Source organism: Eschscholzia californica, unplaced genomic scaffold, assembly GCF_041429995.1.
Source record: "Eschscholzia californica isolate CP2 unplaced genomic scaffold, dmEscCali1.0.p SCAF_3, whole genome shotgun sequence".
NCBI lineage: Eukaryota > Viridiplantae > Streptophyta > Magnoliopsida > Ranunculales > Papaveraceae > Eschscholzia > Eschscholzia californica.
The window spans coordinates 22,540,320-22,564,145 of NW_028238420.1; the positions used below are offsets into that span (position 1 = coordinate 22,540,320).

The following is a 23,826-nucleotide window of genomic DNA, read 5'->3' on the forward strand; positions in this document are numbered from 1 at the left end:
GTTGATGTAGGTTGCTTGTTCTAAGAATTATGCTGCTCAAATTTCTACGCAAAACCATCGTTTTTTTTAAGAAAAAGCAACCAGTCTGCTAAAATAAGGGAAAAGATTGACCAATCATTACGTCGACGTGGTAACCTGATTTCTTTATGGGGTAGGTGTGTTTGATATCTCCTATTTCCATGGAAATAAAAGAATTTCCATGGAATTAGGTATTTCACCGTTTGATACGAAGTATAATTCCATGGCTTTAATTCTTTAGGGAATCTATTTCCATGAAATAGCCACTTTTAATTCCTTGCTCCACCCTAGGAATTAGTTTCCGTGGGAAGTCAAAAATCAAGATAAAAATATTTTAATATATTCCGATACTACAGACCTAATATTTAAATAACACTTTACCCATAAAATTTAGCAAAATAAACTTTTACTTATACATTGGGTAAATGACATGTTTGCCCTTCTTACTAAATGACATGTTTACAAAGTTGTTCAAATCACATTTTGGCTTTATATAGCCTAAATTACATTTTTACCCTTTTATAATATCAAATTGACATCTTACCCTTATGTTGTCAAAATGACATTTTTACCCTCGTATAAATTAAAGTGACATTTTTACCCTTATGTGGTCTAAATGACATTCTTACCTTTATATTGTAGAAATGGCATGTCTACACTTTTACATTGAAATGACATAAGGTTAAATAATTTTACAAGATAGGGGTAAAAATATAATTTTGAAAATATAAGGGTAAAAATGTAATTTAGACATCATAAGGATGAAAATGTAATTTTAGTAACATAAAAGAAAAAATGTCATTTTGACTACACATGGAGTAAATAAAAACTCTTAATTGAATATTATATTCGTAGAAGTTAGTTGTCAACCAAATAATAGGGTTCGTAATTTCACGGAATAATAAATGACTATCAAACGAAAGAACTCTTATTTCCACGAAATAAATTCCGTGGAACTCTTTTATTTTCATGGAATTATTTCCTTGATATCAAACACAACGGTCTGTTTGACATTTAAAAAAACAATTTTTCAAATATTTTGGATATGTGGTTTTAAATTTGGAAAAAATAAAGAAAAAATAGTTGTTCTTTTGGGAACTGGTCTTGGACAGGTCTGAAAAGCGTCTCGACCTAGAACTGAGACATGTCATGGGGCAAAGAGCGAATAGTCTTAAGCCTTAGCCTGGGAATGCCTTTGGCCATCCGAGAGGGTCTAAGACCAAAGGCTGACAAGACTCGAGTCTTGACCCGATTTGTAGTTTTTGACCTGGGTTGTAGTTATTTTTCGTTCTCCAAACTTGCTTTCCTGTTTCACGTACATACATTTTTAATTTTGACATGGGCCGACTTACGACCCAAAACATAATTTTGTGATAAATTGATTTTAGAAATCAAACAAAGGAAATTGTAACGCGTTTTTTGTCACATTTTCACGTAAATAGACGTAAGGCCCGTTTGACATAGGAATGTCATAAGTATGTCTCAAAAAGCTACAAATCCACAAATTTGGGAATGTATCGATTCATGCTCTTAGATACGGATCCAAAGTTACGTATTTAGTTTGATATTACAAAAGTCATATTATGTGGTTATATGTGGATGTTTGTCAATGTGGGAACTAGTATGGGCATAGATGTTTTTCCATTTATCTTGAAGACAGATGGATGTCTTTGAAAATTTTTTTTTTTGAAGTGGTCAGCGGGGATTAAAGGGACCCCGACCCTATATTATTGAAACAAAAGATCAATACAAAAGTTCAAAAGGCAACAACCTAAAACAAGACCACAAACAAAAACAATCAACAAAATACATCTCAAGGCACACTAGGCCAATGCTTCCTGATTCTAATAACCTCCTTCCTGTCATCCTCCACAATAGAAGCAAGCTCTCCTAGCAAGTCAGCAACATTCAAATGAATCACATCTCCTATCTTCATTTTGGAGAGATAGTCAGATGCACTATTAACCTCTCGGTAAACATGCTTCACCTTACAATCTATGAAGCACTCCATCTTACTCTTGATTTTGGACCAGAGAGCACGAGCTTTCCAAGGGACCTGACTAGCCTGATCCCCAAGAGCAGACACCACAGCAGTAGAGTCTGAAGCTATGATAATGAACTGAAGACCCATAGACTCAGCCAGCTCCAAGCCTAGGTTAACACCCTTCAACTCATGAAAAAACACACTCTGCACTGGAGTAGGAGCAGCACAGGCAGCAAGAACTATACCTTGAGCATTTCTAATCAAAGCACCATACCCAACCCTATCCTTACCCATGGCTCCATCAGTACTAACCATGACCCAGCCTTCATCAGGAGCTTTCCGTCTGTGCCCCTTGGCCACAGGCCTGACCAAAGCTCTGTTAACATTCAACACCTCAAGAATTCTCCTATCAGTAGCTGATTCTTCAATCCTAGCCCCCCAACCAGCAACCTTAATCTTCAGCTCAGAGAGAATAACATAAATAACTTCCATTTAAGACATGCTCTTGTGTTGAAAGGCTCTAAAGTTCCTTTCTCTCCAGACATGATACACAAAAGCATTGAGAATCAAGTAGCCCATTCTCTTTTTAAAAGTAATACCACTAAATTGGGCAATACACCAATCAATTGCCTGGTCCCAAACAGAGAAAACAATAAGTTGCAAATCAAGCAATTGCAAAAGATCCCTCCAAATAGAAGTAGAAAACTTACATCCAAACAGCAGGTGGAAATCAGATTCATCCTCATGAGAGCAAAGAAAACAAGCCCTCTGCACCTGCATACCCCAAGAATAAGTTTCAAGTTGGTCTTTAACCCCCTATGCAAAGCTACCCAAGTGATAAAGCAGTGCCTAGGGATAAAAGAAGGAAACCAGACCAATCCCTTCCAAGAAACCTGGCTACCTTTGTTTCTAAGATGCTCATAAGTCTCCTTAAGAGTGAACTCCCCATACTTACTAACCAACCACACAGCCCTATCTTCTGGAGAAACCCCAATAAGAGAGGAATGCAAGGAGGAGACAATAGGTTCAATCAGAGGGAGCAAATAAGAAGGAAAGTTCCAATTCCCTTCAAGGATGAAATCAGACACTAGGGAACTAAGACTGAAATTAGAAGCAAATCTTAAGTTCTCCACAGAGAACTCATAAAGCAAGCCCTGAGGATGCCAAATGTCCAACCAGAACTTCAGAGTAGTACCACTCCCAAGCTGGTGAAATGTCATATGCTGAGCCTGCTCCCTAGAATCCTCCTCCAACACCAAGAACAGTCATTAGGGACCTTCATAACCCAAAAATCCTTGTCCTTGATTAGGTTGTTAGTGACCCATCTCACCCAAAGAGTATCCCTGGCACTAACTATATCCCACACATGCCTAAGATTGAGAGCATTATTCAGAGTCTGAACACTTCTAATGCCCAACCCCCCTTCTTCTTAGGAAGACAAACAATTTGTCTCTTCACAGCTGGAGTCTTATGCCCAAGCTCAACCCCACTCCAAAGAAAATTGAAGAAAAGAGAGTCAAGCTCATTAAGCACCTTTTTAGGGAGCACAAAGACAGAAGTCCAATAGATAATCATGCTACACAACACTGCTTTGATAAGAAGAGACCTCCCAGCAAATGAAAGGTATCTAGCCTTCCAAGATTTGATCCTACCTTGCACCTTCTGAATGAGAGGGGCACAATCAGAATAAGTAAGTCTTGAAGCCACCAAAGGCAAGCCCAAATATCTCACAGGCAGAGTCCCCCATTGAAAACCTAGAATAGTCTGAAATCTCTCCTTCTCCTCAAATGCAATATCAGCCCAGTACATGGTACTTTTGGCACAATTCACCCCTAAGTCAGTAGCTTTCTGAAGTCTATGAAGAACACTATGAAGAGCATTAGCAGACTCACAATCTCCTTTAAGAAAAACCATTAAATCATCTGCAAAACACAAATGAGTAATCTTAGGATTCTTTTTTTTTTTTTTTTTTTTTTTTGAATTGTTCAGCGTGTGCCTCGAACCCTTAATCTTAGGATTATTACACTTGGGGTGGAGATGAAACTTACCTTCAGCCTCCTCCTTCATAATAAGAGCAGAGAACACCTCCATAACAAGCACAAAAAGGTAAGGAGAGATAGGACATCCCTGCCTAAGCCCCTTCTTACCCTTGAAATAGCCATGAGAACCCCCATTCACAACAATAGAATATCTGGCAGAAGAGACACAAACATAAACCCAATTCACAAACTTCTCAGGAAGCTGAAATTTCCTTAAAATCTTGAGCAAGGCTGACCATCTGACAGTATCATAAGCCTTCCTAATGTCAATTTTAACAGTACATCTTGGGGCCCCTCCCTTGTAGTTGTAATTCCTAACAATCTCATGAGCCATCATAATGTTATCTTGGATAGATCTCCCAGAAATGAAAGCTGACTGGTTCTCACTAACTATATGAAAAATGAACTGCCTCAATCTAACTGTCAAAATCTTGGTAATGCATTTATAAATGACATTACAACAAGAGATGGGTCTAAAGTCCTTCATAGAAGAAGCATTCTGCACCTTTGGAATGAGAGAAACCAAGGTAGAATTAACCTCACCAAGAAGCTTCCCAGCCCTGAAAAAGCTCTGGATAGCAAGCACAAAATCATCCCCAACAACTTTCCAACAATGCTTAAAGAAGAAGGAAGAAAAACCATCTGGTGGAGCCCTATCAGAACCAATAGATGAGAGAGCAAACACAATTTCATCTCTACTCACCATCCTTACTATCTCACAGTCCTCATAAGCCCATGGATGTTGGAACTGAAAAGAGTCAAGAATACTGTCCTCCTCATCATTAACATCAGCAGTACCCAACAAATTTTCATAATAGGAAACACATTCATCCACTATCTCACCATTAGAGTTCTCAAGCTTTCTAATAAGATTCCTTGATCTCCTTTCCTTAATAGTACAATGGAAGAATTTGTTATTATTGTCATCCAAGGTAAGCCACCTAACTCTAGCTTGCTGCTTTAACATAGATGACTCAGCCTTAGCCTTAGAAGCATACTCTTCCACTGCCCTTCTCTCAACCCTTCTAAGCTCAGCATTAAGAGGATCCTCCTGAAGAGCCCCTGAGCCCTAACCATCTCTGTCTGAGCAGTAGCAACCTGAGAAGGAAAATCTCTAAACTTAGCAGCCTTCCACCGGATAAGACTACTCTTAACAGCCTTGAGTTTAAACAGAAGCCTAAACATAGGATTGCCCTCCACTTTCTGATCCCAAACTTCTTCCACCAATCCCTTAAAACCAGTCTCCTCCACCCAGCAATTAAAGAACTTAAAAGGTCTCCTCCCTCTAACTTGCACCTCATTAAGAGAAACTATAGCAGGTGAATGGTCAGAAGATCTAGGCTCCTCAAAATCCACATTGGAACCAGGAAAGAGCTCAAGCCAATCAATATTAATTAGAACCCTATCAATCTTGGTCCAAATAGCAGCTGCACCTTCCTGTCCATTAGACCAAGTAAAATGTCAACCAGAAAAAGGACAGTCAAAAAGGAGAGATACCTGAGAGCACTCTTAAAACTCCTCAGACTGACTAGCCTTGACATCTGCCCCTCCAATCTTATCATCACACCCCATGATAGAATTGAAGTCACCCATGAACATCCAAGGAACCTCAATCTCAGCAGTCAACTCCTTGATATCCTTCCAAAGAATCTTCCTATCAACAGCAAGATTGCTACCATACACCATAGCCAAGAGAAACTCACTACCATTCTGCATCTCCACATGGACAGCAAGTAACTGGCTAGATTTAAACAAAATATCCACTCTCAATTCCCTACTATCCCAGGCCAACCATATTCTACCACCCTCATCTTCATCATAGTTATCTAAGAAGCTCCAAAAAGGACTAATGCTTCTCTGAATAGCCAGTTTATTACTCCTCACAACTCTAGTCTTAACCAGCCCCATAAGACTAAGTTTCTTAATTCTAATGAGATCCCTAACATCTCTTATTCTGAGAGAGCTATTTAACCCTCTCACATCCCAGCAACCAAAATTAACCATTAAAGGTACGGGAGGGACCTCTTACCATCCCACCAGAACTGGAAGTTAGAGAAACCCCCTTCTTGGAATACAAAGCTACCTTAGTAGCCACACCAGCATGACCTTCATCACAAGGCTCAGACTCTCCTTCTGACCTATTCTCCTTGCCTCCAGCACCAAAAATCAATTCTCCTTCAGGACTCTTGTAAGAAGAAAAGTCACCCACACATTGTCTCTTGGAACCTTTAGTGTTCCTTTGCTCCTCCAAGGGAGAAGAAAGAACAACAACAATACCAGCATTAACCTTCTTATTTCTCTTATTAGTAACCACTGACCACCCACCTCCCTCATCTACCATGGTAGCAGCAGTTCCAGCCAAGTCTAGCTCATGAAAACTCCCCTCTTTACTTTTTGCAAGCTCTGCCTCACTAGGAGGCACAGCTTGAGCACAAGTAGCTCAACTTTTTGCAGAAGAGTCCTTCACAAAGGCCTCATTCTGATCACAAGCTGGAGCACAATGAGAAGGAGGAAAAGAAGAATAACTAGACTGCCCAGGAACTCCAAGATTAGAACCTTTAGGTTGCCTAGGAACCCAAGCATGGCTACTTGTACCCTTAGAAGGACCAGCAAAGGCCTGCTTCCCAGCTTCTGAATTGTACTCAGGCTTTGGAACATTTTGTCGAACACTTGTTGGGCATCGACTAAGAGAATGTCCAAAAGCAAAGCAACCATCACACCTCAAAGGTTTCCACGCATATTCAACCCTAACTTCAATTCTTCGAACCCCATCAATCAAAATAGGAATAGTAGATGGCAGCAAACAATCCTTACCTATCTCCACAAGAACACGAGCAAAGGACATCCGAGTTTTCAGCTCAGTTGGTCCATCCAACATAATGGGAGAACCCAAATGACTAGCTATCTGAGAAAGACCTCTCCTATTCCACAAGAAGCTCGGAACATTTCTCAAGCACACCCAAACAGGAACTGATTCCATCTTTGTAATATCTTCTTCAATGAAGAGCTTCCATGGGCGAACCAAAAACAACCGATTAGCAATAAAAAGAGGTTCCATCTCCAGGACTCTCTGTCGATCCTCCTCAAGAGCAAACCTAATGTTGAAAGAAGAATCTCCTTGCATAGTAAGAAACATCTCTCTCTTGGGTTTCCAAATACGCAGTAAGGTAGCACGAACAAACCTAAAGTCCAGTCTCCGACCAACAAATGAACCAATGAGCCAACTCTTACACTAACTGATTTGCTCAGAATAATCCTTGGTAGAAGTCACAATAACCCTCTCTTCATTAATCATCACAGAAGGGAAGAACTCCAACTTTTCCTTCATACCACCTTCTCTCTCCTGAAACAACTTCGCCCAGCTTGAACTTCCCTGACGAGTACCGGAGCTAAACCTCTCCTCCTCCATCGGACTCTTCGAACCACCATCTAAGAAACCAAAAGAAAACCTTTCCTCCCTCTCCATAATCGTTGGAGAGGGAAGAAGGAGATGTCTCCCAGCCGCCAGACCAGCTAAAGAGGCACAGAAAGCAAGAAAGAAGAACAAAAAAGACACCGACTAAAAGCCGAAATTTGAAAGAGAAAAAAAAGAGGGTTTAGGAGAGAGAAACTCCCGGGCGGCGCGATTTTCTAGGGCTCTTTTTGTTTTGGTTTTTCCGGCAAGGGGTGGCGGATGGTGGTTTTCCGTGTTTCTTGGAGGGGTTTTTCAGCCGGTCTGGCGGCTGGGAAGCAATTGCTCTTGCTCCCTCCGGCTGCTAAGGAGGGAGCAGGAGGTGATCAGTCGTCTTTTGAAGCTGGTTTCTCTAACAGTAAGTGTTCTTCGTCCTCTCAACAACCTGGTGGCTCTGGTTCGAAGGAACAGGAGCAGAGTTCGAGCTGGGCTTCTCTTTTTCGTTCTGATTTGAAGAAATATCGAGTTAAGCTAGATTACTCTCCTCCTTTGGTTCGTAAAGAGGGGGAGCTACCTGAGATAGATCTTGTTGATTTTGAGGAGGAAATTAAGGAGTGTGAGAATTTGTTAATTGGTTCTTTTGTTGGGCAGAGATTACCTTTTTATCTGGTTTGTAGAGTGCTCACTGCTCGATGGAGACCCAAAGGGGAGATGTTTTTTTTTTTTTTCATTCATGAGCAGGGAGAAAAGGGCCCAGACCCAGAACAAGGAACAACAAAATCTACAAGCAAAAACTAAAAACAAAAAACAAAGAGGCTAACCAGCCTACCAACATTTCCTCAATCAATCTCACTCGACCTACTTTATCATCATCAACAATACGCTCAAACTCAACAGGTAAGAGACCCAGGTCCAACTCAACTTCACCCTCAGACCTCAACTTAGCCAGGAAATCAGCAGCCATATTCACTTCACGCACCACATGCCGGATCTTGCAACTATGAAAACCAGCCCAAAGAACTTTGATGTTTAGCCAAATATGCCAAGCATTCCAAGGGGGCAGCCTCGAGAAATCAGAGAGCAGCAGCTGCACCATCAAAGAATCAGTCGTAATCACAACATTATCATAGTGATGAGAGTGAGCCAACCTCAACCCATATTCAACACCTTGGAGCTCATGAACATCAATAGACTGGGCTAAGGCAGAACCAGCTCATAGGCAGAGAACCTCACCAGCAGCATTTCGAATCAAGACCCCATATCCAGCTGATTCAGTGTTAAGAGAGCCATCTGTACTGATCAAAACAGAGCCTTGAGGAGGCCCTTCCCATTTGTAACCTTTGGTCTTAGGTTTACTCAAAACAACATTCAAATTCCACTTCTCAGCAAACAAAAAATTAGAGGCATTATCTTCTAACCTGGACCCCCAAGCTGCTGCCTTTATACTTCATCAATGATGGTGTTGTAGAGGACATCAACAGTGAGAGCCTTGGTCCTAATAACCCTATGATTCCTTTCTCTCCACACATGGTAAAAGAAGGAGTTGAACACAAGTCTGCCTACTCTATCCAAGATGGAACCACCATGAAAATGAGACCTGCACCAGTCCACCTCAGCCTCTACATACCCCAAACAAGCTCTCTGGAAACCCAGAGCACTGAGCAACCTGAGCCAAAGAGTCTGGGAAAAGCAGCAATCAAAAAAGAGAAGAAACTCAGTTTCTGCACCTAAACCACATATACCACAGCTCTCCACCACATCCATTCCCCACTGTCTAAGCCTCACTCTAGTCTTCAACCCCTTGTTTAGCACCAACCAAGTAATAAAACAATGTTTGGGAATACAACTAGAAAACCATAAGAGCTGCTTCCAAGGAACCTCCTGGGCAGAGGGTCTAATAGGTGTTCTTCAAAGAGAAGACACCATTGGAACTAACTGTCCACACCACTCTATCAGGGCAATTAGTGTGCAGAGGGACCTCTGAAAGTCTAGCAAAAGACATTAGGAATCTCATATTTAAGAAAGTCAGGAACATACCAGGCACCATGTCTAATAAAATCAGCCACTTTGATGTTACTATGCAGGAAAGAACTATACCTGAATCTCATATCAAAAAGGCCAGAGAGAACACCCAAGGGATGCCAAGGATCAGACCAAAACACAAAGGGGAGATGTTTCTAACTGCTCATGGTGATGTTTCATACATCATACGATTTGCTTTAGAAGAGGATCGACAGAGGGTGCTGGAAATGGAGCCTTTATACATTGTTAATAGGTTGTTCTTTGTCAGGCCTTGGAGGTTGTTTATTGAAGAAGATATAGCTGCCATGGGAACTCTTCCTGTTTGGGTGTGCTTTAGGAATGTTCTTATGTTCTTATGGAATTCTAAGGGCTTGGCTATGATTGCTAGCCATTTGGGGAAGCCTATTATGCTAGATGAACCTACTGCTCGTCGATCCAGATTAGCTTATGCTCGTGTGTGTGTGGAGATTCATAAGGAGTGTACAATGCCTGAGGTAATTTCTTTTGCTGTTAAAGACACTAGGGTTATTAATATTCATGTTTAATATGCATGGAAACCATTGAAATGTAGTGGTTGTGGTGTTTTTGGACACTCTTTGTGTAAGTGCAAAACTTCTGTTCGACCTAATGCCCAAGAGGATAATAAGACTGGTACTGATGCTGGTATTATGCCAGCTGCTCCTAGGGTTGTGACTAAGATTGACCCTGGTATACAATTAGCTCGAGCTCAGGATTTGACATCTAATAAGGTGTCTCCTGCTAAGAGTTTAGGCTCCCAACTTCCTTGTGTTCAGGGTGTGGTTCCTCCTTTGGTTCCCCCTGCAAAAAGTAAGATTGAGAAGGCAAATGTTACTTCTGATAATACTAATATGGTTTTAGATGAGGGACATTGGACAGAGGTGAGAAGATCCAAGAAGAATAAGTCTTTTGATAGTGCTAGAAGGCCTGTGGGGGAGGCTGCTGATGATCCTAGCAATAGGCAGGCTCTTAAAAGGATGTGTGTAGTGGATACTTGTCAGTTGAGTGTCGATGGAGGGGAGAATGATAAAATGGATAAGGGTACCGTTGTTGAGCAGTCTGGTGTAGCTGGTAAGGCTTTCTTGTTTGGGGGTACTTTGGCAAATGTTCAGGCAGGTCAGAGATTGAAGAGCAGAGGCCCTTTGAGAATTATTAATGATTAGTTTTGGTAGTTGGAATGTGAGGGGGCTTAATGACTCTCAATAAAAGAAGTAGTTCAATTTATTAGGAGTAATAATTTGTTTTTATGTTGTTTGTTGGAGACTCATGTGGATGCTAATAATAAAGAGAAAGTGAAGAACTCCATGATGCCTACTTGGAGTTGGTTAAGTAACTATGAATGTGATAGATCAGGAAGGATTTGGTTGTTGTGGGATCCTTGTCAGGTTGTGGTTTCTGTTGTTGCTATGACAGACCAAACTTTGACTGTTTCTGTTGTGATGAGGGATAGTAGGAGTTTTTTACTGACTTGTATCTATGCTAGAAACACTAGTATTGATAGAAGAGGGTTGTGGGCTGAGACGAGGAGGTTATCTCAGAGTTATGAAGGACCCTGGTTAGTGATGGGGGATTTTAGCACTATCTTGGGGGTGGATGAGAAGCAAGGAGGGGCTGCTGTTAGAGCTGGGGAGTTGGTTGATTTTCAGGAGTGTGTTAGGGATTCTTACCTATTTGATTGTCCTTTTTGAGGTTTTCTCTTTACTTGGTCTAATATGCAAGGTGGGAGAGAGGAGTGTAGCTGAGAAGTTGGACAGGGCTATTGTGAACATTGATTGGGTTCAGCTTTTTCCTTCTTACAAAGCTGAGTTTCTTAAGCCTGGGGTGTCTGATCATTCTCCTTGTGTGTTGAGTTTGTTTAAGGAGATTACAATGGGACCTAGGCCTTTTAAATTTTATAATTGTTGGACAGAAGAGGAGGACTTCTTGGAAGTGGTTGCTAATGCTTGGAACGTGAAGGTGACTGGGAACCCTATGTATAGATTGGTGTGTAGGCTGAAGAAGGTGAAAGCTGCTTTGTTGCTTTGGAAGAAGGAGAGATTTAAAAACTTTTCTGCCCAGGTGCAGGGGGCCAAAAGGGAGATGGAGATGCTCCAGGAGCACGTGTATCTCAATCCTTCTTGTGAGCAAACTAGGAGGGCTGAGAGGAGGTCTGTGGCTGGTTTTTCTAAATTGGCTAGGAAAGAGGAGAGTATGTTGAAGCAGAAGTCAAGGGTTCAGAAGATTCATTTGGGAGACAACAACACTAAGTTCTTTCATGCTTCTTTGAAGGAGAGAAGGTCTAGGAACAACATTCCCTTCATTTATAATGGAAGAAATGAAAAGGTTCTTAAGGCTGATTTGGTTGCTCAGGAGTGTGTTGATTTTTATCAAGATATGTTTGGTGGTGTTTCTAATTATCCGAGGGGAGTGCCTGAGGTGCTTAACAACATGGAGTTTGGTACTATTTTGGAGCAGGCTGAGGCTGATTTGCTGACTAGGGAGGTTACTAGGGATGAAGTGGTTTATGCTTTGTCTACTATTGGACCTGATAAGTCTCCTGGACCAGATGGGTTTACTGCTCACTTCTTCAATGTTTGCTGGGATATTGTTGGTGATGACTTTACAAAAGCTGTGTTGAGGTTCTTTTCTTCAGGGAAGCTCTTGGGTGAGGTAAATTCTGAAGGGGATTATACTAGGGTATCTCATACACCTAATTGTCTAGTGTTGGTAGCGGAATCTCAAACGTCTCTATGTTTAACATTAGTTTCCAGGATCTATCCATGAACATACCAATGAACTAGATTGGAAAGATGATTACCTCTTAATCGCTTTCCCACGAACTAAATCCCGACCAGTATTCGAAAGATAAGAGCTCCAAGTGTAGCTCCTCTACTTGAGACACCGAGTAATGACTTGAACTCCCTCCTTTCAGTCAGCTAGGACCTTCGTGAAGGTTGAGATGAAGAACTCCTTCTTGACTATCTTGAGAAAACTCCTTTTCTCTCTCTCTCTGAGATGTATATTCTGAAACTCTTTCAGGTTCTCAGAGAAACTCTTTCAACTCCTTGAAAATTGTCTCTCTTTAGGTTGTATAATTAGGTATATATAGAAATCCCTAGAAGAGGTATTAGACTCAAACTAGGATTCCTAAAACCTAATTATAAGGCAACACCCAAAATACCCTCCTTTGGGTCACTTAAAGTGGCCGGCCAACATAGCCCTTTATGGGCTTCCTTGGCCGGCCCACTTAGGGCCTAGCCGGCCATCACATGGCCGGCCCTATTGCCTAGGTCGGCCATCACATGGCCGGCCCTATTGCCTAGGTCGGCCATCACATGGCCGGCCTACCTAAAGCCTTTCCGGGCCTCTCTTTTGGGCCCGGACATGTTTATCTCTTCGGAATTCTCCGAATCTTTCAGGACTTACCAATAATGGATCCAATCCACTTATTTGCCATTATCCTTCTAGTCAATTCTCTCCGTTCAAATCATTACTCTGATGTGTAACCCTTGTAGGATCCGGTCTATGTTAGCCGCGAATCAACTCTTGATTCGACGATCGTAGTTGGCTTCTAGCTAAGCATTACGACCCCTAATTGGACCGGACTAATGATCTTCCGAGTAAGATCACTAAGATCCTATTCGCCAAATTGTACGCATTGCAACCTTGGTCGAAGGACACTCCTTCGGAAGGATACCATTCCTTCCGACTTAGGCATTATATCCTTCAGTCTCCCACTTGTACTTAGAACAAGTGCAATGCTCGATTCCCATGTTTTTTCGCATCTCATCTGATATGTCATATTCATCAGACTTTCTTGATCCCGAGAACAACTTCCAATCCAAACGATTAACTCTTAATCCGTTTGAGCACGGCCATGCATTTTTCAGTTGTTTCTCATCAAGTGCCCTGGAGATACTTTATCCTGATTTTACTCAGGAAAACATAATCCATTCTTGTACTCCCACTCAGTTTCATGTCTATCCTGTCTCCCCCAGTATCCCGCTTTTATAACCACTTTTTACGGATGGCGTTTGACGGTACCAAAGTTCGACATTCCTTCCATAAACTGAGTGAGTACTCATGTTTTGAGGAATCTCTCCAATTTGCTTAAATGAGAGTTATGACATTTTATAACTTCAACTCTTGAAGTACTCTCATTTGGCGGGTTTCCAGTGTATCAACTATACACCCATGAAGTTGACCTTTGAATACTCCTATTCCCATAGCCCAAGAAACAGCGCTATCTTGTCAATCACTCATGCTAGTCTTCTTAAGTCATTATTGTCCAATTAATGACCTGGACTAGGGATAGTAAGATGGTGTGCTTCCATGTTCACTTAGTAGGGTTTCTTTTATTTGATCACGTATCTAATAAACCTACCTGGAACACTCCATCCTTTTGGACTGTCGTCTAGATTCTAAACCACAATTTAGATGACGAAATAAACCAAGTTTATTTCGGATAACAAGAGTCTGTAAAATTTGAGCACCCGCGTGAACTCCTTCACGTTCTCAATTTTACAAGTCATCTTAGGATACTCCTTCCTTGATCCTAATTCCTTAGATTCGAGCATCTCATGATCGTTCTAAGGTGACAGTTTAGTTTCCTTTTCACTTCGCTTTGTTATTATCTTGCTTTCGAACTCTTCGTAAGCTGTTACGATAATATCAGTTTCTCCCACTGAAATTAGTACTTCCCAAGTTCTAATTTTACTTTCTTATCTAGTAGAGTTAGTAACGACTCCCAGCATGAAGAACTCTTTTCCACCTGTTAGCCCTTCCTAAAAGATTCCTATCTTTATTTTCGGAAGATTACTTTGATGACTTTCTTCAATCTTCTGACTTGTATGGGTGACGACATCTTTTCGTACTCCAAGTACTTCTCAGATGTTCGGGTAAACAACAATCATCTCATGATCGTTCTTATGTTTTCAAACATAAGTGTCTCTCCCATGTTTATCACGGTAGCTGGGTAGAATTTCTCTCCAAGAGATCTTCTTATTCAGACCTCTTCAAAACTCCTTTTGAACGAGTCTTTATCATCCTTTGGTCTATCTCCATAGACTTTGATGCCCATGGTTAATTTACCCTCGTCTTCTGTCCTCTCGTGTATGTCTCCTATATACAGGACATGAAACTCGCTTGTTTCACTCCCACTTACCTTCTTGTCGCACAAGATTTAACCATTCTTACTCTTATCTCTTTGGATTACCGGTCCAATTTCAGAGTGGTTTCTGCTATAGTTCTTTTGAATCTTCTCAAGACTCATTGGGGTTTTTGAGCAACCTTCTTAACTCCTTAAGAAGTTTCTAGGCGATTGTCCCTTGAACCATTCAAGGCGACATCCCTCGTCACGTTAGCCGAGTAACTCTTACTCCCTTTCGTTTTAAGGCAAGTAACTCCTTACTTCCTTTTGTTTCTCTTTATCGAATCCTATTCGATTTTTCCTCCCACTTGTGTTCTTTGAAGGACCTTCCTTTTAATGAAGACACCATCGAGAGCAACAATCTCATTGTGTTTCGATGATTTGTGAGAAAACCCCGTTCTTCTTCTCGAAGAACTTATGTCTAATACGCTTTAGACATTAGAATAATTGACAAATTTTAGAACTCCTTCTAAAAGAATATCCATATTCATATGGACTCAATTATTCACTATAGCTTTTCTAGGTTTTTAGTGGGTTGGCAGATACGTATTAGACTTTTGTGTTTTCGGAAGAGTGATGAGTATTGAACTTATGATCTCATCATATTCTTTAGTCACCCAGACCCACTTCTCGATTTAGGATTTGTTTCCAAAACTTCTCCAAAATCAAGTCTTACGTCCATTCTAATCACATTAATCGTAGACTTTTATGTCTAACATTATTTTCTACGATTAACTGAACTCTTGTACTCTTACAAGATTAGAATGACTAAGTCGGATCATTCGGTATAATTACTTAAAAGTTAAATAGGCTCTTTTAAGAACATCATAAAATATCTCATATTTTATTCACTCCCATAATCTCATTACAGAGTCAATGTTCTGAAAAGAAAAAGAAATACCAAAATTGCTTTAAAGTATTGCCTATCGAGTCTATGATCCTTCTTGAGCTTTTCCAGCAACTCTTGCCTTCTTAGCTTTTGACAGGTTCGTCTCCTCTTCAATAAATACTCAGCTCCCCCTTGCTCCTGTCATTCATAATGATAAGAGTCTTTTAGGTATCACATACCTTGAGGAATTTGTATTTAATTGAATAACTTTTAATAATTTTTACCTTGACCGGAACTCCCAGTTCCATTCTTTCTGTCTTCCAGGAATTTTGGACAGTTTCTTTTCCAATGCCCCGTGCCATCGCAATAGAAACACTTGGAATCAGAATGGGTACCTTTGTTCATGGCAACTTCTTTGCCTTTCCCTTTACCCGTTTTCTTCCTTTTGAATTTCTGCTTCCCGTCCTTCTTAAATCACTTTTCTTTAGGAACCATCAGAACTTCTTTCTTTGGTTCAACTATTGCAATGTTCTCTTCGGCTGTTTGGAGCATAGCGTGTAGTTCTTCCAGAGATTTGTCCCAGCCATTCATATTATAGTGCATTCTAAATTGGTTAAATCCACTATGAAGCGAATGCAAAATAATATCAGTGGCAAAATCTCGGCCATTGTCGAATCCCAGTCGATTTAGTTTTTCAAAAAGACTAATCATTTTGAAAACATGTGGCCCTACAGGCTTTCCCTTTTCAAGACGCATATCCAATATCGTCCTTGAAATCTCATACCTCTCCATTCTTGACTTCTTTTGGAACAAATTCCTAAGTTGTCGAATCATGGTGTAGGCATCCATTTCTATGAACTTATCCTGAAGATTAGGTTCCATGGTTGCCAACATGAGGCATGTTATGGGTTCGGACCTCTTCCGAATATTCCTTTCTTGCTCCCTCTCTTGTTCAGTCGAATCTTCATGGAGAACAAGAATAGGTGTGTCTAATACGTTTGCCTTATGTTCGGATCTTAGGACAAGTCCTAGATTCCTTTCCCATACCATAAAGTTGTCACCATTCAACTTTTCTTTTTCCAGAAGCCAGCGTATGCTGCTTGAGTCTTTTGTTGTCATAATTAAACTACATGTAAGAAATGCGAAAGTGATTAAACTTGTTATCCTGACAATTTTCTTAATTTGCCTATATTATTCTACTTTTGTCGTCCCCTTAGAATAATATAATTCCAAGATCCCATTCCTTCGAAATTAAGCGTACTTTGGCACTGCCCTTAATTCGTCGTCCTGGGTGAGTAACTCCTTACTAATCATACTCCTATGACTCTTGGTTAACGATTTAAACATTAAATCGTCCTTTAGCCTCGAAATCCAAAACCCTTTTGCTGACTCGCTGAGAATAACCATTTAGACATGTAGACCTCTTCATAGATCTACCCGTATTGGCCCGAGGTAAAAGATGGCACCCTGCTTTGGCATGACCCACCATCGATGAACAAGGGCTCAACAGGTGTCTTAATCTGGGTAGGCTTTACTCAAAATTCTTTTTGGGACTTATTACGTAATTTATCAAGTTGCGTTACTGTGAACTCTTGCATAACCATCCATGATTTATTACGTAAAAGTTTATGTGGGTTTGCGTAATGATTTGTTAAATCTTAGTATTACCCCTTAAAAGATCTCACCTTTTAAGTTTATTTCTTGTTCGCCTATGGTTCGTTTGGATCCATATCCAAGAACCTCTATTGACTACTCCCACTTGAACCATGATCTCATCATTCAGTTCGTTAATAGATTCTAAGACCCTTATACTCTAAGTATTATTCGGGCACAACTTCTTGCGCTTAGAACAAGAAACGATAATCTTATCTAAAGGTATACTATTCTACGCAGTCACATACATCCATACATACAATAATATGACAATCATAATAAACAAAGTATGTATCCTAGATTCGTTTCTAGGTTTTGCTATGTCTCGTATAGCTATTCGTGGGAATTTGTGACATCTCTATGTCTAATGGGCTCTAAAGTTTCGTATTCACAATACTCAAACTAGAAGCACATTACGTTTCTTCCTTAATTGTTTCCTAAATCAATAGAAGGAAGAACTCCGTTCGGGCTTTTCTCTAACTCGGGTCTATATCGGAAAAAAAAATGCTCGGAACCGGGAGAAAAAGTCTGAAAAAACTCCCTTTCAGGTCATGGCCTAAAGGCCCTTGAGTCACACTCAAAAAGACCTAAGTCAACCCTGGTCAAAGTCCCTTGACTGGTCTCTGGTCAACCCTTGACTTAACCTGGTCAAGGTCCGGACCATGAGACAGCACCTTCCAGTCGTGCTCAGCCTCTCGGGCAGACGCGTCCTAGCCCAGCTAGACGCTTCTGTCCTAGGACAGACCATAGACATCTCGGGTGAGATGTCTAGGATGCGTCCTGGTCGCGTCCCAGATGCGTCCAGACCATCGGGTTACTTTCATCCCTCTCGGGTACTCAATCCGAGAAGTGTTGGAACTTCCAGACGCGTCCCATACGTGTCTTGGCCTGGGACAGCACATGTGCCATCTCGGATGTTCGGTCCGAGATGCACTCGTGCTCCACAGTCGCGTCCCAGACGCTTCTGTGCACAGACGGCAAGGCCATCCTTCTGGACGCTTCTGGATGCTCCGGTCCCATCCCAGTCGCGTTTGGAAGCTTCCAGTCGCATCTAAGATGCGTCTGGTCGCTCCAGACGCATTCTGAATGCGTCCGGAGACCCGTCCAGTGTCTCGGTCCTAGACCGAGACTTTCATAGGTTCCCTCGAGCGCGTCCAAGCCGCGTCAGGGATGTCCGAGGCACTCCTGTCTCGGAATCCTATTCCGTCTCGGACTGGGATATCCCAGACGCGTCTTCCACGCGCTGGGACGTCCGAGACCCGAGAGTCTCGGACTCTACTCCGTGTTGGACTGGGATATCCCAGACGCGTCCAAGACGCTCTGGGACGTCCGAGACCCGAGAGTCTCGGACTCCTAGTCCGAGCCGGACTAGGATTCCCGTTCCTTGACGGACTTGGATTTCCAGTCCCTGTCTGTCTCGGACTATCTGTCCGAGACGTGCTGGTCCGGCCCAGACGCGTCCTGTCCGGTCCGGCCAGCTGGGTTTCCAAACTCTTTGGAAATCCCACCGTTCCAACTGATTTTCTTTTTGTTTTTCTTTGTTCCAGCTGCTGTTAGGTACTGTTTTTGACAAATTCATCAACCAATCTTCATGGTTTTGATGATTTTTATCAAATTTCTTATACCCTAAAGCTTGTTTATGAAAACTCTTTTCATAAAACTATGTTTTTAGTGTTTGTAGGTCAAGAATCTCATTCAAAACCCTAATTTGATCTCATCAAACTATGCTTGATTCTCTATTCAAACATCATAAACACTAGTATCTAGTTGTTCAAGTATGAATCTAATTCGTCTAGTCAAAGATAGTTCATGCAAACGGCTCGTGATGCCACTGAAGGGGATTATACTAGGTTATCTCATACACCTAATTGTCTAGTGTTGGTAGCGGAATCTCAAACATCTCTATGTTTAACATTAGTTTCCAGGATCTATCCATGAACATACCAATGAACTAGATTGGAAAGATGATTACCTCTTAATCGCTTTCCCACGAACTAAATCCCGACCAGTATTCGGAAGATAAGAGCTCCAAGTGTAGCTCCTCTACTTGAGACACCGAGTAATGACTTGAACTCCCTCCTTTCAGTCAGCTAGGACCTTCTTGAAGGTTAAGATGAAGAACTCCTTCTTCTTGACTAGATACTTGAGAAAACTCATTTTCTCTCTCTCTCTCTGAGATGTATATTCTGAAACTCTTTCAGGTTCTCAGAGAAACTCTTTCAACTCCTTGAAAATTGTCTCTCTCTTTAGGTTGTATAATTAGGTATATATAGAAATCCCTAGAAGAGGTATTAGACTCAAACTAGGATTCCTAAAACCTAATTATAAGGCAACACCCAAAATACCCTCCTTTGGGTCACTTAAAGTGGCCGGCCAACATAGCCCTTTATGGGCTTCCTTGGCCGGCCCACTTAGGGCCTAGCCGGCCATCACATGGCCGGCCCTATTGCCTAGGTCGGCCATCACATGGCCGGCCTACCTAAAGCCTTTCCGGGCCTCCCTTTTGGGCCCGGACATGTTTATCTCTTCGGACTTCTTCGAATCTTTCAGGACTTACCAATAATGGATCCAATCCACTTATTTGCCATTATCCTTTTAGTCAATTCTCTCCGTTCAAATCATTACTCTGATGTGTAACCCTTGTAGGATCCGGTCTATGTTAGCCGCGAATCAACTCTTGATTCGACGATCGTAGTTGGCTTCTAGCTAAGCATTACGACCCCTAATTGGACCGGACTAATGATCTTCCGAAGAAGGTCATTAAGATCCTATTCGCCAAATTGTACGCATTGCAACCTTGGTCGAAGGACACTCCTTCGGAAGGATACCATTCCTTCAGACTTAGGCATTATATCCTTCAAATTCTACCCTTGTCACTTTGGTTCCTAAATCTAAGAATGCTTCTAGGGTCACTGATTTTAGACCTATTTCTTGTTGCAACACTGTGTATAAGTGTATTACTAAAATTATTACTGTGAGAATGAAGGATGTTATCTTTAAGCTGGTTAGCCCTTGCTAGTCTGGATTCATTTCAGGCAGGTGTATTCAAGACAACATTCTTCTAGCCCATGAGCTTACTAGAGATTATCATAAAACTCTTGGTCCTCCTAGATGTGCTATGAAGATTGATTTGCAAAAAGCCTATGACACTGTTGAATGGGATGCTCTGATGAAGGTCATGGAGAGGATGGGATTTCCTAGTAAGTTTAGACAATGGGTATATGCTTGTGTCTCTTCTTCTAGGTTTTCTATTATGGTGAATGGGGGTTCATATGGATACATCAAGGGTAAGAGAGGGATTAGGCAAGGCTGCCCAATGTCTCCTTATTTGTTTGTTCTAGTGATGGAAGTTTTTAATGTGCTCTTACTTGATATGGTTAAGGTGAATAGGTTTCATTTACACCCTAAGTGTGCTAAGCCTTTAGTGACCATTTGGCTTTTGCTGATGACCTGTTGGTGTTCTGTAGAGGTGATTTTGGTTCTGCTATGGCCTTGGCTGAGGTCCTTGCTTCCTTTAATGAGTGTACTGGTCTGAGAGTGAACCAAAGGAAGAGCTCCTTATTTTCTGCTGGATTACCTGATAATGAAGTGCAGCTTTTCCAGGATGTTTTGGGCTTTGAGTGTGCTTCTCTCCCTATTAGATACCTGGGGGTCCCTCTTATCTCCTCGAGACTGAAATACTCTGATTGTTTGCTTCTTATTGATAGAGTTTTGGCTAGAATTCAGTCTTGGAAGACCAGGTTTCTCTCTCATGACAAATTAACTTCATAACTTGAAATTGATAGTCTAAGTCCCAGATGGATTGGTAAAGATGACAAATTAACTTCGAGAAGACTTACCAATATCAAAGTCAGTTCCGGTGTTGGAGTCGGTCGCGGTGTTGGAATAAAAAATAATGTTGGAGTCGAGTCTGAAAATTCTGGTGTTGAAATTGATGAACCCGAATAAATTTTTCTTTTAAAATATCTTTCCATATTTGCTAGTTGAGCTTGAATATTTTATTAGATGAAGAAAAATAAGTAGTAGTGAAGGAGAAGTGATTTTGGTAGTTGAATTGAATTTTATAAGAGATAATTTCAATATATAAAAGTTAAAAATACTTCAAAAATGCTTAGAGTGGGACTTGAACCGAAAATAATAGCTAGAAATATCACATATTTACGTGTACCCAAAATTGTTTGATTGATTAGAGAAGTTTAACCCTCAAATAACTGATGAATTCGGCTAATTTGTCAGACCCTAAAAATGTAAAAAATAACTAATACAAGATTTTTTATGAGTTTTAAGGTAGGAGATAGGAACCCAAATAAATGAACGGAAAATAAAGAAGAAGGCAGCAAATATCCAGAATTATATCAGCAGAGAAAAGTCAAGAAAAAACTTCTATGTTATTATGAGTGGTAAGATATCTTGCAGGGTTCCCAGTTTGTCGGCGACTAATAAAAGTTCATCTCAAATTATAACGACAACCTGAACCAGAAAATGCGGGCTCTATTGAAATTTCTTTTCTGAAACTTTTCTGTTATATCTTTTCTATCATATGAGTTCGATGAAGTTATTATTTGGAACGTACATTATTTTAAAAAAGCATCAAGTTAGTAAAGCATAATCAAGTACGAATTGATGCGGGAGCATCGAAGCTAGATCATCCCGAGTTGACCCAAACAGCTCTGAATCATGAAATAGGTCTGGAATAATCAGAGTTGGAGCATGCAGCATTGGAAAACACAGACCAGCCTACCAACAGGCTGAGCGCTACTTTGCTGAAGTTGGACCAACTAAGCCATAATTACCAACTAAGCAATGATTAAATATGGCCTTTAAAGAGGATTATCGAAGACTTGAAGAGTCATTTTCGTTTTTAGTAAGCTGCATTAAAGTTATTCTCGTCTTTCTACATTCACGCATTTAAACTAAGTTGTTTCCAATGTAACCAGTTTCTATGCATGTAGACTAGCTTTTATTTCGCATTTAATGTATCTTCCTCTATATAACGAGGCTTATTATGAATGGAAAAAGCAGATAATATTGAATTGGAAATTATAGAGTCTTTGTGACTTTGGATCTCTTTAGATCAACTCTTTTATCCTCTGGTTTTGGAAGAGCCATTGGTGGTGGATTTCGAGCGTCTTTATCATCTGGTGGTGGCAACTTTATGCAGGTGTGGTGTTAGCTCAACCGGTTTCTTTATCACTTTGTGGTGGCAACTTTATCAAAGTGTGATGATCCGGATCTTCCTAGTTACTCTGTTACAATACTCCCCTTTCACTCCGTACTCACGCTTCCGGGAAAACGCATCAAGTGGTTGGTGGAGTGAAATTATAATCCAGAAGCTTATAATTCAAGTGGTATCAAGTGAAATTATAAATCCCTTCTTTTGATAATATGGAATTTCCAAGAGGATTGACTCTCGACCAAGCATACGCTGAGCGTATTGGTAGAGAAATAGAGGAAATGAGGCAGCAAATGCAACATAGTTCAGGCTTTTAATGGCATGAATGTGCAAGCGCAGCCAAGAAGACAAAGAGTCGGAGATAACCATTCATCTTCTGATGAAGATGGACGTGTTTCTCTTAGTTATAATGATGATCATAGTGTTAGTTCTGGACGTAGGAGAAGAAGAGATAATCGACCACATCAACAACAACATCGCCAAAAAGAATTCAAAGTTCATTTTTCTGATTTTGAAGGTAATCTGAATCCAGATGACTTTCTAGATTGGTTAAGATCAATGGAACGTGCATTTGAATATAATATTTATGATGATGAGAAAAAGTATAAAATAGCAACCTCTAAAGGGGTATGCTAGCCTTTGGTGGGATACTCTTAAGTCGCAGCGTTTAAGAGAAGGCAAGACCAGAATCAGGTCTTGGGAAAAGCTAAAACGACTTATGAAGAGGAGATTTTTACCCGATGATTACAAACAAGATTTGTACCTAAAGCTTACACACTTGTAGCAAGAGAAGAAGACTGTAGAAGAATATACAAGGGAGTTTGATCTTCTGCAATTACATTGTGATATTCAAGAACCACAAGAGAGGACTATTGTATGCTTTGTACATGGTTTGAATGATGAAATTTCAACCAAGGTATAGCTGCAGCCTTTCTGGACTCTTGATGACGTAAAAAAGATTGCTATCAAGGTGAAGAAGCAGATCAAAACAAGCAAGAAGCCATATACCAGATCCTACAATCCAGTTTCTCATTTGATTCTAAAAGGAGCTATGAAGAGTGATGTTAGTAGCAGCAGCAAAAAGCCAGAAAGTCAGAATTCAGCAAAACCTATGGACTTAAATTTGAAGAAGAAGTGCTTTAAGTGTCAAGGATTTGGGCATTTCCAGGCTGAATGTCCTAATCGAAGAGTTATGACCATTCAAGAGATTGAGGAGATTGAAGAATATTTCATTGATGAATGACTAATCTATCCTTTTGCTTCGAGTATCCAAAACTCTTTTGCTGATCTCGTTGAGTAGAACTATTTAGACATGTAGGCCTCTTCTATAGACCTACCCGCATTGTCCGAAGGTAGAGGAGGTACTCTGCGAAGGCCGACCCACCTTCCTCGAACAAGGGCGCAAAAGGTGTCTTAATCTAGATAGGCACTTTACTCAAGATTATTTTGAGGGACTTTTACGCTAGTCTGACGTTTGTTACAGTGAACTATTTAGCCTAACTAACATCCACGACATAAAGCGTAAATAAGTAAGTAAATACGCGCGAGAAAGTAAATCAAGCAGACATGGA

General features: G+C 40.8%; 2 protein-coding genes across 2 annotated transcripts; one reads left to right on the plus strand and one right to left on the minus strand.

Moving 5' to 3' along the window:
• Positions 1-2,494: 2,494 nt before the first annotated feature.
• Positions 2,495-6,382, minus strand: LOC147549055 (uncharacterized). Its single transcript, XM_086668196.1, has 7 exons — positions 6,071-6,382; positions 5,575-5,934; positions 5,140-5,478; positions 4,051-5,092; positions 3,446-3,924; positions 2,896-3,246; positions 2,495-2,776 (listed from the first exon to the last, which is right to left on the minus strand). Exons 1-7 carry the CDS (start codon positions 6,380-6,382, stop codon positions 2,495-2,497), a joined length of 3,165 nt encoding a protein of 1,054 aa, XP_086524322.1.
• A 4,397-nt stretch (positions 6,383-10,779) lies between these two features.
• Positions 10,780-23,498, plus strand: LOC147549056 (uncharacterized). Its single transcript, XM_086668197.1, has 7 exons — positions 10,780-11,106; positions 11,192-12,116; positions 20,118-20,472; positions 20,550-20,688; positions 22,595-22,882; positions 23,040-23,129; positions 23,226-23,498. The coding sequence occupies exons 1-7, from the start codon at positions 10,780-10,782 to the stop codon at positions 23,496-23,498; spliced, it is 2,397 nt and encodes a 798-aa protein (XP_086524323.1).
• Positions 23,499-23,826: the final 328 nt, after the last annotated feature.